Source organism: Neophocaena asiaeorientalis, unplaced genomic scaffold (genome assembly GCF_003031525.2).
Source record: "Neophocaena asiaeorientalis asiaeorientalis breed wild unplaced genomic scaffold, Neophocaena_asiaeorientalis_V1.1 scaffold45, whole genome shotgun sequence".
Lineage (NCBI taxonomy): Eukaryota > Metazoa > Chordata > Mammalia > Artiodactyla > Phocoenidae > Neophocaena > Neophocaena asiaeorientalis.
The window spans coordinates 11,789,599-11,808,565 of NW_020174642.1; the positions used below are offsets into that span (position 1 = coordinate 11,789,599).

The 18,967-nt window shown below is 58.5% G+C and overlaps 1 protein-coding gene across 1 annotated transcript; it reads left to right on the plus strand.

Annotated features, from left to right (window-relative positions):
* Positions 1-7,905: 7,905 nt before the first annotated feature.
* AIRE (autoimmune regulator) lies at positions 7,906-17,309 on the plus strand. Its single transcript, XM_024758442.1, has 14 exons — positions 7,906-8,052; positions 8,314-8,488; positions 8,732-8,887; positions 9,255-9,329; positions 9,878-9,991; positions 10,801-10,946; positions 11,118-11,198; positions 11,805-11,920; positions 12,940-13,039; positions 13,610-13,792; positions 14,382-14,503; positions 14,640-14,736; positions 16,087-16,155; positions 17,229-17,309. The coding sequence occupies exons 1-14, from the start codon at positions 7,906-7,908 to the stop codon at positions 17,307-17,309; spliced, it is 1,662 nt and encodes a 553-aa protein (XP_024614210.1).
* Positions 17,310-18,967: the final 1,658 nt, after the last annotated feature.

Below are 18,967 nucleotides of genomic sequence, written 5' to 3' on the forward strand. Positions count from 1 at the left end.
AAATAAGTAACTTCTGCAAAGAGATACACTCAAAGACACTACAGATAAATCAAAAGAGAATTCTGCAAGATGTTCAGGTAACCCACAGGGCAGGAAAAAGTAATCAGAGAAAACAAACAGAAAACAAAAATAAAATGGCAGATTTAAGCCCAACGTATCAATAATTACATTAAACGTAAATGTTATAAACACACAAACTAAAAGAATTTGGCAGAGTAGTTTTAAAAATATGACCCAACTATATGCTGTGCACAAGAAATTCCCTTCATACATAACCATAAAAGTAGATCAGAGGGCTTCCCTGGTGGCGCAGTGGTTAAGAGTCCGCCTGCCAATGCAGGGGACACGGGTTCATGCCCCAGTCCTGGAAGAGCCCACATGCCATGGAGCGGCTGGGCCCGTGACCCGTGGCCGCTGAGCCTGCACGTCCGGAGCCTGTGCTCCATAACGGGAGAGGGAGAGGCCACAACAGTGAGAGGCCCGCATACTGCAAAAAAAAAAAAAAAAGTAGATCAGAAATAACAGGATGGACAAAAAGGTATATCATGCAAGCACTGATCAAAATAACGCAGGCATGGCTCCATTAATACCAGATAAAGTAGACTTTAAAGCAAAGAAAATGACCAGAACAATGAAAATTGACCCTTTATCATCATGTGATGAAACAGTCAATCTACCAAAAAGACATGCAAGCCTAAATGTGTGTGCAACAAACAACAGAGCAGAAAATACATGAAGCAAAACTAATAGAACCTAAAGAAGAAATAGATAAATCCTGTGTAATTGGAGACTTCAAATCCTTCTCTGAGCAATTGATGGAACCATGAGACAAAAAAACAAAGAAGCTCAACATCACCATTGGCCAGCAGGATCTAATCAACATTTATAGAACATGCCCCCCAAATTACAGAATACACATTCTCTTCAAGTGTCCACAGACATAAACCAAGATAGACCATCTCTTAGGACCTAAAACAAACCTCAACACACTTAGAAGAATTGGAACCACACAGTGTGTGCTCTCTGATCACAGTTTGTGTTCTCTTGGAATCAAACTAGAAATTAGTTGCAGAAAGAGAACAGAAAAGTCTCCAGACACTTGGAAACTAAACATTACACTTCTAAATAATCCATGGATGAAAGAGAAAGTCTCAAAAAATACACTGAATGAAAAATGAAACCACTACATATCATAGGTTGCGGGATGTGGCTCAATCGGTACTGAGAGAGAGAAGTTTATAGCACTAATTGCAGACTTAGAAGAGAGGGTTATAATTACGCACTCACTTTAAGAACCCACAAGAATAAGAGCAAAATAAACCCAAAGCAAGCAGAAGGAAAAGAATAGTAAAGAGCAGAAATCAATAACATTAAAAATAGAAAAACAACAGGGAAAATCAGTGAAACAAAGAGCTGGTTCTTTGAGAAAATTTTTTTAAAAATCAACAAACATCCAGAAAGACTGACCAAAAAGGCATGGGCTTCCCTAGTGGCGCAGTGGTTGAGAGTCCGCCTGCTGATGCAGGGGACACGGGTTCGTGCCCCGGTCCGGGAAGATCCCACATGCTGCGGAGCGGCTGGGCCCGTGAGCCATGGCCCCCGAGCCTGCACTTCGGGAACCTGTCCTCCGCAATGGGAGAGGCCACAACAGTGAGAGGCCCGCGTCCTGCAAAAAAAAAAGAGGCAGAGAAAACACAAATTTCCAATTTTAAAACTGACACAGGTGGTGTCACTGTGGACCCTAAGGACATCAAAAGGAAAATGAGGGGAGATTATGAACAACTCTACACTCATAAATTTGACAACTTACATGAAATGAACCAATTCTTTAAAAACCACAAACTGCCACAACTAACCTGATATAAAATAATTAGAAAATAGTCCATAACTATTAAGGAAATTAAATTCCTAATTTAACTCCCCTCAAAAAAAAAAAAAAGTCTCCAGGCCCAGATGGTTTCACTGGGGTTTCTACCAAACATTTAAAAAAGAATTAACACTAATTCTACACAATCTCTTCCAGAAAATAAAAGAGGATGAATATGGCCTGATTCATTGTATGAAGCTAATATCACTCTAATGCCAAAACCAAACAGACAGTCACAAAAAGAAAACTATAAGCCAAAATACCTTGTGAATGTAAATGCAAAAATCCTTTTAAAAATATTAGAAAATCAGATTCAACAAGATATACTATGACCAAGTGGAGTTTATTCCAGGGATGCAAGTTTGGTTCAATATTCAAAAAAATCAATCCATGTAATTTGCCATATTAACAGCCTAATGAAGAAAAATGATATGATCATATCAATCAATGCCAAAAAAGCATATAACAAAATTTAATACCCATTCATCATAAAAACTCTCATAAACATAGGAATAGATGGGACGTCGTAAACTTGATAAAGGCCATCTACAAAAAACCTACAGCTTTTCTTCCAGGATCAGGAACAAGGCAAGGACGTCCACTCTCATCGCTTTTATTCAACATAGTGCTGGGAGCTCTAACCTGTGCAATAAGGCAAGAAAAGGGAATAAAAAGCATACAGATTGGGAGGGAAGAAATCAAACGGTTTCTATTTACAGATGATAAAATTGTCTTTGTAGAAAACCTCAAAACAAAATAAAAACACTCCTAGAACAAATGAAATGAATTCAGCAAGGTTGTAGGATGTAAGATGAACATGTGAAAAATCATTTGTATTTCTAAATACTAACAATGAATAGACACACAAAAATTAAAATTAAAAGCACAAAGCTACTTACGCTTGCTCAAAAATTTAAATCTTAAGTGTAAGTATAACAAAACAGGTATAGAACTTGTGTGCTGAAAACTACAAAACATTGATAAAAGAAATCAATTAAGTTCTAAATAAATGGAGAAACATACACACATGGATTAGAAGACTTAACGTAATAAAGATGCCAATTTTCCCCAAATTGTAACTTCTATCAACATCCTAACAATAATTTTGTAGATAGAGACAAGATTATTCTAAAATTTATATGGAAAATCAAAGAAACAACAGTAGCTAAAACAATTTTGAAAAAAAATAAAATGGGAGGAATTGGTCTACTGGGCTTCAAGATTTATCATATAATTACAGTAGTCAAATATTTGTGGTATGGATGGATGGACATACACAGAGATTAATGGAACAGAATGGAGAACCCAGAAATAGATCCACACAAATATGCCCAATTGATTTTTTAAAAATTAATTAATTTTGGGCTTCCCTGGTGGCGCAGTGGTTGAGAGTCCGCCTGCCGATGCAGGGGACGCGGGTTCGTGCCCGGGTCCGGGAAGATCCCGCATGCCGCGGAGCGGCTGGGCCCGTGAGCCATGGCCGCTGAGCCTGCATGTCCGGAACCTGTGCTCCGCAACGGGAGAGGCCACAACAGTGAGAGGCCCGCGTACCGCTAAAAAAAAAAAAAAATTAATTAATTAATTTTTATTGTGGTAAAATATACATAACATAAAAGTTACCATTTTAACCATTTGGAAGTTTAAAATTCAGGAGCAATTAGTACATCAAAAGGTTGCATTAATCATCACCACTGTCTATTCCCAGAACTTTTTCATCATCCCAAACGGGAACCCCATACTTATTAAGCAGTGACTCCTGCCCCTGCCCCCACCTCCTGGAAGTCTGCTTTTTTCGATTTGCCTATTCTGGGTATTTCACATACATGAAGTCACACAATAGGTGGCGTCTTTTTTTTTTTTTTTTTTTTTTTGGGAGCACGAACCCGCATCCCACTGCATCGGCAGGCGGACTCCCAAGCACTGTGCCACCAGGGAGGCCCAATAGGTGGGGTCTTATGTCTGACTTATTACACTCAGTCTAGCAATTCTGAGGTTTATGCATGTTGTAACTGAGTGATACTTTATTGTAGGATGGACCACACTTTATCCATTCTTCTGTAGATGGACAGCTGGGTTGTTTCCATCCTTTGGCTGTTGTGAGTAATGCTGCTATAAACATTTGTGTGCAAGCTTTTGCTGGAGTATCTGTTTTCGATTCTTTTGGGTGTACACCTAGGAGTGGAATTGCTGGGTCATACGGTAATGTTATGTTTAACTCATTGAGGAGATACCAAACATTCTTCCAGAATGGCTGCACCATTTTACATTCCCACCATCAACGTGTGAGGGTTCCGATTTCTCTGCATCTTCTCTAACACTTGTTATTGTCTGTTTTTTGATAATAGCCACCCTAGTGGGTGTGAGGTGGTATCTCATTTGGTTTTAATTTGCATTTTCATAGTGAGTAATGACGTTGAGAAGCTCTTCTTGGGGAAACAGGTGCAGAGAGCGTCACACAGCTAGCTGGAGGACAAGAGGGTGCTAAAGTCCTGGCAGAGAGTCACCAGGAGACTGAGCCGCCCCTGGTGCCCACCACCCAGGAAGTCCTCAGGGGGCAGGCCAAGGGCCTCTCCTGCTCTGCTCCTCCAGCTGAGGCCTGGGCTGGCATTCTGAGGACCCTGAGGGCATTCTAACTCAGGATTTCTGACCCCTGGGACCCCAGCCCTTTTTGGGGAGCCACAGAGACTGAAGCCCCCATCTGGGGCAAAAGGAGAAGACTGTAGTGTCCAGGCTTCCTTGAGGGGCCAAGGCCAGCAGCCGAGGGACAGGACCCCCTCCTGTTCCCACCCTGCCACTGGGCCCTCCTCCTTCCTGACATCTGGGCATATCTCTCAGGGAGCATTTCCTCCTCCTGGCAAGCTGGGAGTGCCTGACATGACCTGGGCAGCAAAGGAGTGTCCTATATGCTGAGAGCATGCACCTGGACACCATCCATCCAAGGCCATTTACTAGCTGTGTGACTTTGGTCAAGTTCCTTAACCTCTCTGTGCCTCAATCTCCCTATCTGTAGAATGGGGATGATAATAATGTTGAACGAACAGGGTGGTTCTGGGATTAAGTAAGGGCAATTGCAAAGTACTCAGAACAGTGCCTAGTGTGCAGTGGGGCTGGTGTGTCTCATACGTAGCATCACTGCACTGCAGGAGAAGCTCCTGTGCTCGCTCCCTTGCAGGTGAGGACCGAGGCTCAGAGACTCACTACTGACGGGTGGGCAAGTTGCTGGGCTGCTCGCTGTCTGGAGAAGGAGCTGAGGCTCAGCCCCGAAGGCAGTGACCTGGCTGAAGGCAGTGCCGGCCCTCGAGGGGCCCCTCTCGCCTCCACACACCCTGGGCCGCTCCAGGTAAGGGGCTGCTATGGAAACCCCCGGCGTAGTGGAAAGTCCGAAACTCTACAGGAGCCTGTTTGCTAATCTCCAAGCCAGAGCCTGGGTGACACCCGAAGCAGTCAGGCCAGCCTCACGACAGAGGCACCTGCAAGGGTATCAGGGCTTTAAACAGTGAAGTGAAGACTTTGCTCTTCTTGGCAGTTTTTAATTTCCCTTGAACCGTTGGCCTGTGACTAAAGCGTTCCCTAGGGACCACCCAGCCCCCCCCAGGGAGAAAATGCACTGGGTGCAGAGTGGCGCTGGAGGAGCACGATGCTGTGGGCCAGTCACCTCAAGGCCACAAACACCGCTCCCTGGCATCTGGGTGCTTCTGTGTGTGAAATTTGGGGTCACGCAGGACAGGCAGGAAAGACCCCCAAGCCCCACATCTCCACAGCTGCACCCACGGCACTGGAGCCTGTGGGCTCGGCGCCCTGGAGGTGGGCAGTGCCAGGGCCCTGCTCCTGACTCAGTCCCCAGAACATTCTACAGGAGAGCTAGCCCAAGAGCTCCATGCTCAGGTCCTGGCCCTGGAGATGACAGTGCCCTCAGCCCTCACCACCGCCCCCTGTGCCGGCCCCAGGCTGACGGAGCTCACGTCTCCACCTCCAACACCGCTGCCCCAGGCTTGGAGCAGCCCGAGGCCCAGAACTGAGCCGTCAGGGGCCCGGGCCTGGAGGTGGGGACACAAAGGCTGGGCTCCCAGGTCAGGAGAGGACTCACAGTGCCCCACCCCGGACTCCCACCTCAGTGTAAAACATGAGGGCCGACGCATGCAAGAAGTCTCGGTGACAGCCCCGTCTCATCGGTCACGAGTCCTTCCCCCTGCCCCGTGTGGCCGGTCCCAGCCCCGTGCTGGCCCTGACCCCAGGCTTCCTGGAGCCCCCACCCACCCTCCAGCCCCGTCCCCAGGCGCCCAGCTTCTCTCCCTAACACAACCTGGCCAGACAGCTTCCTCCAAAAGTCCTCCCAACTCTACAGGCTGACCACAGGGATGGTCCTTCCCACTGTGTCTTGTATCCCTGCCCCCTAACCAGACCATGCTGTCTGGGCCCCCGAGAGCTCAGCATCCCTGGACACCCCAGTCCACTGCCCCTGCCCACGAGTTGCCTGGGATGCTGTTCCCATCTTGTGGACTTAGGGACCCCTGCTGCGACCCTCCAGGAAGCCTTCCCTACTTCCCCCCGGAAGCTTCTGTCCCCCAGCCTCTGTCCCCCACCTAGGAAGACTCCCGGGGCGCCCCTTCCTGGGCTGTGAGCCACACAAAGACAGAGGTTCCCATGGCCCATACACAGGCATGTCTGTCCATGGGGCCAGCTGCCTTCTAGAAGCCTTACTTTCTAACACACCTGGAGGAAGTAGAAGGTGGGTATCAGCTGGGGACTCCCAGTGGAGTGTGTTCATTTTAAAAATGAGAGGACTGGACGCAACCTAAATGCCCACTGGCAGGTGAATGGATAAAGGAGACGTGGCGCATATGCACAGTGGAATGTTACTCAACCATGGAAAGGAACGGAACTGGGTCATTTGCAGAGATGTGGACCGACCTAGAGACTGTCATACAGAGTGAAGTAGGTCAGAAAGAGAAAAACAAATATCGTGTATTAACTCATATATGTGGAATCTAGAAAAATGGTACAGATGAACCTGTGTTTGCAAAGTGGAAATAGAGACACAGACGTAGAGAATAAACGTATGGGCACCAAGGGGGGAAAGGGAGGGTGGGATGAATTGGGAGATTGGGATTGACATATATATACTACTATGTATAAAATAGATAACTAATGAGAACCCGCTGTATAGCACAGGGAACTCCACTTCGCTGTACGGTAGAAACTAACACGACACTGTAAAACAACTATAGCCCAATAATTAAAAAATGAACAAACAGACAAAAAATGAGAGGACTGAAGGCCAAGGAAGGAAAGCCACTCGCTCAGCATCGCCAGCCTCCAGGCAATGCCCAGCTCTGAACCCACTGACATGCACTCGTCATACCCCAGGTCCTCCGTCAGGTGGGTACCTCCTACAGCCCCAGGCTTGGGACCCTGAGCAGCTGCTGCGACGGTGGCAGCGGTGCCCACTCCCCGAGCAGCCCCGTGGAGGCTTCCCGCGCTGCCTCTCCCAGCTGCTGGGGCACCTGGGCAGCCCCTGCTGCACCCCAGGTGAGGTGAAGACACCTGTCCTGGCTTTTCCCCATTTGAAGAGGGCCCTGTGGGATGCTGGCTGGAACCGCATTTTGGGAATTGAGTCCAGAGGCTTCTTTAAAAAGGAAAGAAAAGCCAGCAGCCTGCTGACGGGTGCACAAGGGGGCTGGCAGGTGGCTGGGACTATCTAGCACTCGGGTTACAGGGAAGTTTCCGTTCCTGCCCCTGAGGAAGCTCCCTGGGCCCTGATTGGCTCGGGCTGAGCGGCTTTTGCTCTCTCCAAGGAGAGCCCGGTATAATAGAGACCAGGGCCGTGAGCTCAGACCCGCGGAGGCCGGAGGAAGCGCCTGGGGCTCCCTCTTCCCGGGCCAGGCGTGACCACCCAGGTGCCCGTCGGCGCAGGGGGCGCGCCAGGGCCAGGAGGCTGACACGGTCCAGACACCCAACAAGTCCAGCGGCACCCCGAGGCCGCGGGAACCCAGGCGGGGAGAGCGAGCCCCCAGTCCCGTGTCCCCGACCCTGCAATGATGGGCGAGGCCCGGGCCGGTGGGGACCCGGCGCTGCGCCGCCTCCTGAGGCTGAACCGCACGGAGATAGCCATGGCCGTGGACAGCGCCTTCCCGCTGCTGCACGCGCTGGTCGACCACGACGTGGTCCCCGAGGACAAATTCCAGGTGGGCCCCTATCCAGACCAGCGACCCAGCAACACGCCCCAGCCTTCCCCACGCCCGCACCCAGGAGCTGGCAAGGTCACGGAAGACCCGTTCCAGACCCCTGCCATCCCCATACCTGCCCCAAGCCAAGGGGATGGACACAGGTGCCCAAGTCTCCAGCGGCCTCCTCGGGGTCAGCATTTGCCCTCTGGTCCTGCAGTGGAGGTGGCAGGAAGGGGGGTACCCGGGAAGGGCAGGGCCCCCATTCCCGCTTTGCTTCAGGAGACGCTGCGTCTGAAGGAGAAGGAGGGCTGCCCACAGGCCTTCCACGCGCTCCTCTCGTGGCTCCTGACCCAGGACACAGCCATCATCCTGGACTTCTGGAGGGTCCTCTTCAAGGACTACAACCTGGAGAGATACACCCGGCTGCAGCCCATCCTAGACAGCTTCCCCAAAGGTGGGGGGCACTGGGGGCTGGGGTCCCGGCCGGCTCAGCCTCCCTCACTGGGGCTGGCAGCAGGAGTCATCCTCTGAGCCCCAGTTGGACTGTGAGAGGGGAGGCGTGGGGCTGTTTAGGGAGCCCCAGACATGACCTAGACCATCTTGGCTTCTAAGAGCAAAGAGCTGAGGCCTCACCTGCCTGAACGGGGCGTCAGTTCTGGGCTTGAAGCTCAGCCTCCGGCCCTGCACACGCCCGCAGATGTGGACCTCCGCCAGCCCCGGAAGGGGAGGAGGCCCCCAGCTGGCCCCAAGGCCACCGTGCTGCTGCCCAGGCCTCCCACCAAGAGGAAAGCCCTGGAGGAACCGAGGGCCACCCCGCCGGCAGCTCTGTCCCCGAGGGGCACCTCCAGCCCAGGTACCCAGCTTGAGGAGCCGGTGGGCTCACAGATCCCCTCACGGAGCCCTACACCCCCTGACCACGCCCCCTCCCCGACCTGGTCCGGGAACATCTGTCCCTCCTGCTTGGCCCAGAGTCAGCCTGGCAGAGGTCCCTCTGGGGACTTGGACGGACACCCTGTATGAGCCCCGCAGCCCTTGTTGATCCCCGGGCCCTGTGAGTAGGCAGGTGGGTGTACTTCCTGTCTCCTGATGTGGACACCAGAGCCCGGTAAAGCAAGGGGACACACCAGAGTCCGGAAGACCCCACCTGGCACTCTCCCACCTGCGCCCTGGCCTTGGCCCAGCAGCAGGAGGAGGGCCAGGCTGTCCCTGCTCCCCGACAGGCTCCCAAGTCAAGGCCAAGCCCTCCAAGAAGTCAGAGAGCAACGCAGAGCCACAGCGCCTCCCGCTGGGCAACGGTGAGCCAGGCCCCAGGTCTGGGGGTCAGGGGTCTGTCTTGGGAGCTGGGACCATGCTGGCCTGGGGTCACCCCACCTATGCCCCTCTGAGTGCCCCATCCTTCAGGGCCAGCTCCGACCCTGCTTCCTCCAGAGAATAGCCCCTGGCCCTTGGCCAGATGCAACCTGGGACCTGGAGACCTCCCATGGGCCCCTGGTGCCGGCCTGAGGGCAGGCTCTGGGGACCCTGCCTCCCTCCCAGCCCAGCCCAGGGCCACATCCCAGCGTCTCTGTTCATTCCCGCCAGCTGGGTTCAGACAGCTTGTACACCACACACCAGACCACACCACATACGTGTACACGCACACACACACGCACTCCATGGCCCGTCTGTGCACTTACATGTGAGCTGTCTGTCTGTCTGTGGAGGGGCTGGACCCCCTCCCCGGCCTGCCCTGTGTGGAAAGAAGGAAGGATTCTGCTGCCCAGACGCCCCGCACTCCCCACTGCCCATGCTCAGGAGCCGTCGTCCCAACAGGTGACCCCCCATTTGGTGCTCCTTTCCCCAGGAATTCAGACCATGTCCGCTTCAGTCCAGAGAGCCATGGCCGTGTCCTCTGGGGACGTCCCAGGAGCCCGCGGGGCCGTGGAGGGGATCCTCATCCAGCAGGTGTTTGAGGCAGGTAGACGGCGCTGGGAAGGGGCTGCCAGGGGATCCACGTCCCCGCTCAGCTCCCCGGTGGCTCCAGAGCATGGACGAGGCAGCCCCTACTCCCTGCAGTGGGTCTGCCGTCTCTGGAGCGGATGCTCTGGGCAGGGCTTGGGGAACTCCTGGACTCTAAGCTGGACAACCTGCGGCCCCAGCCCCGCCCGCCCCATCCTTGCAGCTCCTCCTTCCTCCACTCCCTGTGCTGCACACCCTCTGGGGATGCCGAGGACCCTGGGAGCTGCTGCGGGCTCCAGTCTCACCCACCAGGGATGGTCCCAAGGATCCCTACAGTAGTTTCCTAGGGCTGTTATGATGAGTTGCCACTAAAGGGGTGGCTTAAAGCAACAGAAACACCAAAATCAAGGTGTGGGCGGGGCCGGGCTTGCTCCCTCAGAGGCTCTAGGGCAGAGGCTTCTCTGCTTCCTCCAGCTCATGGCAACCCCCATGCCCCGGCTTGTAGTCACATCACTCCAGCTCCTCGCCACAGAGCCTCCTCCCTGTGTCTCTCTGCGTCCTCTTGTCTTCTCATAAGGATGCTGTCCTTGGACTTCGGTCCAGTGCAAGCCCATCTTAACATCTACAAAGACCCTACTTGCGAATAAGGCTGCATTCCGAGACTCCGAGTGGACGAGAATTTGGGAGACGTGCTTCCCCCCAGCAGAGAATCCCTGCTGTGTTCAGGACCCTGGGCCCAGAGCTGACTGGAGTGGGGTTTGTGGGGGAGGAACAGCCAGCTGTAGAGCCTCCCTGCCAGGCCCCGCCCCCCGACCCGTCTCCTCCCAGGTGGCTCCAAGAAGTGCATCCAGGTTGGGGGGGAGTTTTACAGTCCCAGCAAGTTTGAAGACCCCAGTGGGGCAAAGAACAAGACCCGAAGCGGCAGCAGCCTGAAGACGCTGGTCCGAGCCAAGGGGACCCAGGCTCCTGTCCCTGTAAGCGCTGCTGGGACCGCCCCTGGGGAGGCCTGGCCCTCGGCCCCCTCCCCCAGCACCCGGGGCAGCAGCATCATGTCACCTCTGGTGGGGAGCTCTGCTGGGGCTGGGGACTGCCCCTCCCGCCCGAATGCCTCCCCTGCTGGTGACCCTCTCTCTTCTCCCTGGCAGGGTGGAGGCGATTCGAGGGCAGGCCAGCGGGACAGGGCCCCGGGCCCCCCTGCCCTCCCCAGTGAGCCCCAGCTGCACCAGGTAACGCTCAGAGCACCCCCAGGATCCTGAGGGCGGGGCCTCCTGCCGATTTGCCGCTTGTCCAGGGCAGTCACTCCAGGGACTGGAGGACAGAGGTCTAAGCTTCTGTTCACAGGATGGAGCACTTTATTTTTAATAGCATTTTTTTCTGATAATACGCAATTGTAAAAATTCACATAAGTTAGAGCACGTGAGTCCTCCCAGGCTCTTAAAAGCACAGCGTTTGGTCCGGCTGCCAGCTGTCCCACGCCTCACAGTTGGGCCCTTGGTATGGCTGTGTCCCCTGCTAGGAGCCAGGAACCCAAGCATCACGTACGCCCTTGGGCTCCCAGCACCGTTTCTGCCAGGGATCCCGACACCCCCGCCAGGCGCTGTGCTGGCCCCCGGGGAACGAGGAAATGAGAAGGACTCAAGCCTGCCCCCAGGAGCTCCTGGGCCAGCAGGTGTTCGGGGCTAGAGTCTCAGAGGTGGGGGGGCCTTGGGGAGCCCTGGGGAGCAGGCAGTCAGGGCGGGATTCCAGCAGGGAGCCGGCGAGGGGCGTCTCTCGGGGAGGGCGCTGCCCCATCCCGGGTCCTCCCGACGCTGCGTGTCTCTCACCTGTGCCAGAAGAACGAGGATGAATGTGCGGCGTGCAGGGACGGCGGGGAGCTCCTCTGCTGCGACGGCTGCCCCCGCGCCTTCCACCTGGCCTGCCTGACGCCCCCGCTCCACCAGATCCCCAGGTGGGCCCGGCCCCGCCCAGCCTCCTCACTGGCCAGCCCTGAGTGGGAGGCCGCCCAGCAGTGTCTCCACTCCAGGGATGGGCAGTGAGGCCAGCCTGGGAGGGGGCCTTCGCTCAGGTCACCGGGCGGTGGGGCTGGGGCCCGGGATCCTCCCACCCACGTCCCCGCGTGGCCGCGCTGTCCCCCGCAGCCTGGCCAGCAGGCCCCTGAGGCCCAAGGCAAGGGACGGCCGTCCCGTCCCATCTCGTCCCATCTCCCCCAGCCCAGAGCGCCACAAGCAGCTGACCAGCGGCACTAAAAGCAGGGTCTGACTCCAAGTCGGGCTGGGGGGCACAGAGGCCACAGAGCTGCCCCCCAAGGGCTGGTGGGGGCACAGGCTAGGTCCAGCGCAAGGCCCCCTGCCCTGGCCCCCTGGGACAGCGCTGTCCGCTACCAGCAGCTTCCGCAGGTCAGGGCGGCCTGGGTGCAGGACGGAGCGCTGGGTGGGCATTCTCGCCCCGACCCTGCCCCGCTCACCACACGACCTTGACCAGGTCACATCTCTGGCCGGGTCATCCCTCAGCTCGGCTCAATGCTGCCCGCCTTCCATTCTCTTCCTTCCTGCCCTTGACCGGCCCCTGTTCTACTGGGCACCGTCCCCCCGTGGAATCGAGGGAGGCCAGCCTAGGGAGGCCCCGCCTGCAAGGCAGGGCCCGTGAGAGCCAGGCACAGGCCCAGGCCGCTGCAGGTTCGCGGGTGTCGGGAATTCTTGGGGCTCATCCGAGAAGCACTCGGGGGACGTGCCAGGCTGGCGAGGGCCGCCCCAGCAGGCTTAGCTACCCCAGCATCCCGGGCTCTCCCGCTCACCGGCCGGGCAGGCCCTTCCCCCGTGGCTCTGCCTGTTCCCCTTAGTTTCCCCATTGGGGAATGGAAAGGGTGACCTGGAGAAGCCCTCAGGTCTCCCCTGTGTTGCGGGCTTGGGAGTTCACTGTCCCCTCTGCCTCGCCCTGCATGTCTCTGGCCGGTGACAACGCGACCAGTGGGACCTGGAGGTGCTCCAGCTGCCTCCAGGGAAGAGCCCAGCGGGACCTGCCCCAGGCTGAGGAGCCCCGGCCCCAGGAGCCGCCTGCAGAGACCCCGGTACACACAGGCCCACTCCCAGGCCCTCTGTCCGCCGGCTGCCTCCTGGCCACTCCTGTGGGTCGGGCCTGCCCCAGCCAGAGAGCCACGTGCCTCCCACCCTGGCCTGGCCCCATCAATTCCACTTTCTCCTGTGGGACCGGGCGCACAGGCCACCGGGAAGCGGCCCTTACAACGGCGCCGCTTCTCAGTCCTCTGCTTTGGGGGCCTTCAGCTCTATCAGCCCAACACAGGGGACGCACTTCGACCACCAATAACATTCTCCAAAAATGTTTTAAGTGTTCTGTTACCGCAAAGTCACAACGGATACGATGCGTGCCCCAGCATATGCCGAGTGTGTACTCCGACAGCCCGTGAGGGCCACGGGGCCCCGCCTTTAGATGGGGAAAGGGTCAGGGAACTTGCCGGGACCACAGAGCCGGGAACGGCACCCGGGCCTTTCCCACCCAATGTGGCGCTCTTCCCCACGACGCCAGCCCCCGGTTCCCAGGGCCCCAGCGGTCACTAACTCCTGGGTGGTGCTGGGCAAGTCCCCTGCAACACCTCTGAGAACTGACCCTCCGGTTCCAGGTCCTCCTGGCACTGAGGTCAGCGGGAGAGGAGGCCAGGGGACCGCCCAGCGAGCGCCCCGCTGGAATGGATGTTGCGGTCACCTACAAGCACCTGCTGGCCTCACCTCCTGCAGCCCCCCCGCTTGTGCTGGACCCCTCGGCCCTGCACCCCCTGTTGTGTGTGGGCCCTGAGGGGCAGCAGGTGAGCAGGGTGCTGGGGTCAGGGTGGCTGTCTTCAGGGAGCTCAGGGTCTACAGGGGCAGCCAGGTGAGCCTGAAACAGGACAGTGACAGGCGGGGGTAAGGAGATAGGATTCAGATGGAGGTTAGGGGTGGGGGCTGCGGGGAGGGCGGGCGGAGGAGGCTGGAGGGAGGCCCAGGGGCTCTTGGGGTTGCTAGATTACCCAGAACGAGGTGCGGGCTCTGCGGGGGAGGGTGAAGGGAAGGGGGCTGCTGGAGGGATTCCAGAGGACGCGACCTCTCTCCGCACTCTCGAAAGCCCCCTCACGAGGGCAGGACGATAAAGCGGGTACAGTTCGCAGCCCCAGGTCTCGCAGGCCCTCCTGCCTCCTCTGGAACGGATGCCCTTCTGGGTTCCCTTGACTAGCCCCGCAGGGGGTCCGGGCCCACCAAGGGGGACCGAGACGGGACACCTAGTTTCGCCAAGCTGCAGCCCAAAGGTGCTGGGGCGCCCTTGACCTCTCTAGGCCTGGATCCCGAAACCTCGGACTCGCCCCCCACCCCGTGCGCCCCTCCCCGGCCCCCGGTCACCCCGCCGTGGTCCGTCTGCAGGGCCCGGCGCCCGGCGCGAGGTGCGGGGTGTGCGGGGACGGCGCGGACGCGCTTCGGTGCTCACACTGCTCCGCGGCCTTCCACTGGCGCTGCCACTTCCCCGCCGGCGCTGCCCGGCCCGGGTGAGTGCGGGGCCGGCACCGGGAGGGGGAGGGGGAGGGCCGGCGACCCCCAACGGCTTTAAGATTCCGGGGCGCAGAGGGCACTCCCAGCCCTGCCCCAGCCCCGGCAGCCTGCAGCCTCTCCTCCGCTCGCCAGGGCCGCCGTGCGCTGCAAATCCTGCTCCGGAGACCCCGCCCCGGCCCCCGGGGAGGGGGCGCCCGCCGCGAGTCCCGCCCTGAGCCCCGCCCGCCCGGCTCCCGGGACCCTCAAGCTCATCGCCAAAGCCGCCGCCGCCGGCCCTGGGGCGCAGGTGAGGGGGGATCCCGCATCTCCAGGGGAGGCCCCGGCCCGGGCGCCAGCTTCGCGGGTGTGCACCAAACCTGACCATGTGTTTATTCTGTACATACGATATATTTGTTTAAATCGACTCCCGTCTGATAACTTAAATCTGCAGAGAAAGGCAACCCTCCCAAGCCACAGTGGCTATGCAGCCGCCGGTTGGGGTTGGTTGCAGGCCCAGAGCTCCGCTAACCCCGCAGCTGCTCTGGCCCCTTCCGCACCCCCCGGAGTGCCCCGTGCAGGGAGCGCCATCCTCGTCCTCGCGGTGGGGCGGGGCAGGGGAGAGCGGAAGGAGAGACGTGTGACTCCACCCGTGTGACTCCACCCGTGTCATCTCGCCTCCAATCCTCCAGCAGCCTTGGGCCCTGGGACCTTGGGGAGGAGGGACTAGCCTCACTGAACCTTCACTTCCCAGGGCTCCCTCAGAGCCAGGGAGCCCTGTGTGTCTCCTGCCCAGAGGCCTGCAGAAGGTGGCGCATCTGCCCCGACTGCCCGCAGCAGGGGCCTTCCTGACCACACCCCTGCCCCTGAGGAATCCTCGGGGGCCCGGGGTGGTGATGTTCTACCCCCGTCCATGGTCCATCCTACCTCCCAGTCCCGCCTCGTAATCCCCTGCACGCACGGTGGGTGACAGGGCACCCCAGGTGCTGGGCACAAGAGGGCTCACACCTACTGGCGTTCCGCTCCTTCTGGAAGCCTCTCTCCGGATCCCCAGCACGCTGCACTGTGTGTGCCAAGCCCTCACCCAGGGCTGGTGGCATCAAGGGCTGGAGAAGGTCCCGAGATTTGGCTGATCTGAGCTACAAACTGGACGATTGCATGTGGTTCCACTTAGCATGGCCTCGCTCCGCCTAGCCTGCGAGCCAGGGGGAGTGTGCCACGTCCCCAGCTCTGGCCCTCGCCCCTCAGGGGCACGGTTGGCCCCGCAGGCTTGTTGGGTGGCTGAAGGGTGGCTGTGGGACCAGGCTCTTTCCTGTCTGGGCCTCACGTTTCCCATCGGTGACAGGGTCCCTTCCAGCTGGTCCTTGCCCCAGAGGGGTGGCAGGGACCTGGCCAGGCAGCCCCGAGCTCGCCCGTGCCCACTCTGCCTCCAGAGCCGGGTGTTAGAATTCAGTTCCTGGGGTCCCGCCTGGAGAAGCGCGCAGCACCCCACTGCCCTGGCGCGGACACTGCTGCTGCCTCTGTAGGGAGTCCTGCTGCTGTGGGGGTGAGCCCGGCAGGGGTGCAGAAGGTGGCTTGACCTCCTCCCTGTTCTGGGTTCCAGGCGGGGGACGATTCTGCTGTTCATGAGCCAGTTCTGCACAGGGATGACCTGGAGTCCCTCCTGAGTGAGGTAACACGTCACCTGGCTGGGGCCACACCCGTCCCCCTCTGCCTCCGCCTCCGCGGCCTCTGAAGCAGCCAGCTCCCAGGCCACGGGAGCAGCTGGAGGCCCCCGTTCTGGGAACGCTGGACACCACAGGCCCACGTCACCCCAGATGGCGCTGGCCCCTCCACGCACAAACGAGCCAGAGCGGGCCCCAAGCTGCTCCCCTTTCTAGCTGCCCTGGAGGTCCCGGGGCCTGGACCCTGGAGAGCTGGTGGCTGCAGGAACCAGCGCCGGGGCCACTGAAGCCTGATGTAGAGGCCGTGACTTTCCCTGGGGCTAGGCACTCTGGGACCACGCCCCCTTGCACATCCCTCCCTCCCCCTCCTCAACCCAGGCCCCTCCACCCGACGAGGAACAGCTAGAATCACTGGGAAGAAAAGGTGGCTTTTAGAAAAGGTTAAAGTCCTCCAGCCACCCCCAGACCCCAGGTGGCTAGTACGTGTCCTCAGGGGCCTGGCGTGGCACCTTGGGGATCCCAGCTGACCACGGGGGCCCTGCCTTGGGTGGTGGGCCAAGCACGGGCAGGTCCCAGACACTGAGGCTGTCTTTAGAGGCCCCGAGAGGGCCAGGGGTGACCCGAGTGCCAATATAGGTGGGCAGAGTGGGGCAGATTCACAAGCCCCTGTGGAGCAGGTCACCCCCGTTCTGTTGGAATATCAGGCATTCCCACGGCGCCTCCAGTCCCGCTGGAGCGTCAGGCTCTGCGCAGAGCTGGGCAGAGTGAGGGAAGGAGCTGGCCCTGCCGAGACATCCAGGAAGAGGCCACCAGTTGACAGAACAGCTGTGGTGGCTGTGCCTGGGTTTACGGGAAGCTCAGAGGAGTGTGGGATGAGGCGTGCCCCCCGCCGAAGTCTGGTGGGGCCTGGGGCCTGTTTCCGCATCTCTGTATAGGAGGGCTGGGTTGGATGGCACCTTCCCACCACGATGTTTATGACTCAGGTGGCCCTGGAGGCCAGGGCAGGCCGGATGTGGGCCGGGCAGGCACACCTGTGCCCCGAGGTTCTGGCCCAAGCCCCGCTCTCTGCTCTGTCGTGCAGCACTCCTTCGACGGCATCCTGCAGTGGGCCATCCAGAGCATGTCCCGCCCGGTGGCCGAGGCGCCCACCTTCCCCTGCTAATCCAGGACCCCTGCCTTCAGGCAGTGTGGGAGGAGGCGGGCAGGCACCTGAGGACGCTGCCAGCGCCGAAGCAGACCTCATACGCACGGCCACTGGCTTGGAAAGGGACCGAGGGGGAGGTTAGGACCAGGCACTGAGACGTTCCGAGTGCCGTCAACAGCCAGCTTGTCAGTAGCCGTGCCTATGGCGGCACAAAGCCGTCGTGTGCGCTGAAATTAAAGTCACCTCAGTGGGTTCGACATGCTCTCCAGTACAGTGTGCTTGTTTTGGGGCGGCGGGGGGGGGTCTGTTCCCCTGTGTTTCTGGTGCCCGCCGTGTAGGCTGAGCTGGCTGTAACAGGAAGAGAATGCCCGGAGCAGGAGTCCCTCTCCTCCACCCTCTGCTGGAGCCCCCAGGGGCTTGCCCTGCCCCCAGCACAGCCCCTGCCCCACGTGGCCTGGCCCCACCCACCACATGCTCCTAGCTCCTGTGCTCCTCGAAGGGCCAAGCTCATCCCCACCCCAGGGCCTTTGCACGGGCTTCTCCCTCTGCTCGGAGTCCCTCTGCCTTGGTGCTTCGCATGTCTGTTTCCTCACCTGTGAGATCTCAGCTCCTCGTTCATTCAGAGTCATTTATTCGGGAAACCTTTACTGTGGCTCTTCTATATGCTGAGCATTAGGGGTCCTAGAGGGACATTCCAGTGACAGACTACTCACAAGAGGGGGTGACCTCACACAGAAGCAGGAAAGAGGACAGGGGTCAGGGGGCTGGAGTGTGCCAGGGGAGGGGCTGGAAGCTAGAGTGGTGTGTCCGGGACAGACATGAGGTCAGGTGATGGGGGCACCGTGGGCCGCCGTGGACAGCGCTGTGTTTATTTTGCTCGTGGCACCCACCACCGGGAGACAGCCCGTCAGAACTGAGTCCTTTCCTAGTGGTGTCTGTCTGCCCTTAAAGAGGCCACTGTGGGACCTGGGACCCTGTCTGACTCTCAGCCATGTCCCCAGGACCTGGCACAGATGCTGGGGCGGTGTTGCTTGAAGGAGATGTCAGGGCTGTCACAGCCCCACCTGCAGAGCCCCCCGTGATAGAAGCCCTGATGGGGGTCAGAGCCCTGCGGAGGGAGGGGTAGCTGCAGGCCTCATGTGCGTTGGGGGCAGAGGTGGGATGTGTGCTGGTTCGGCACCTGTGGCTTTTGTCCCCACCCCGGGTGGGGGGCCGGCAGGGAGTAGCAGCAGGAATGGGGGTCCCAGCTCAGGACACACAGCCCTTGGACTTCTGGGGGTCTCGTGGCTCACTCAGACCCTCTGGAGCCCCTCTGTGCCGGGCACACATTAGGTAGCCTCTGCGGGGGTGGGACAGGGCATGTCGGCCCACCCAGGACAGTACTGGGGAGGGGCTGGCCGATGCCCTCCAGCGGAGGGGGTAACTGCCCCAGTCCACAAGGTTGAGCCGTTTATTCAAACAGGGACGCACTGGTGAGGACACTAGCGTCATATGAATGGGTAGGCAGCTGTTCCAGGCCGGGCCAGGCTAGGTGGGCAGCAGTGGGGCGGGGGAAGCGGGCAGTGACGGCAGAAGGGACACAGCAGCCGTGGCCGCATGTGGAGCGTCCCAGCTTGGAGGCCAGATCACATCTGTGGACAAGGGAAGAGCCAGAGGGGGGAGGAAACCAGAGATGA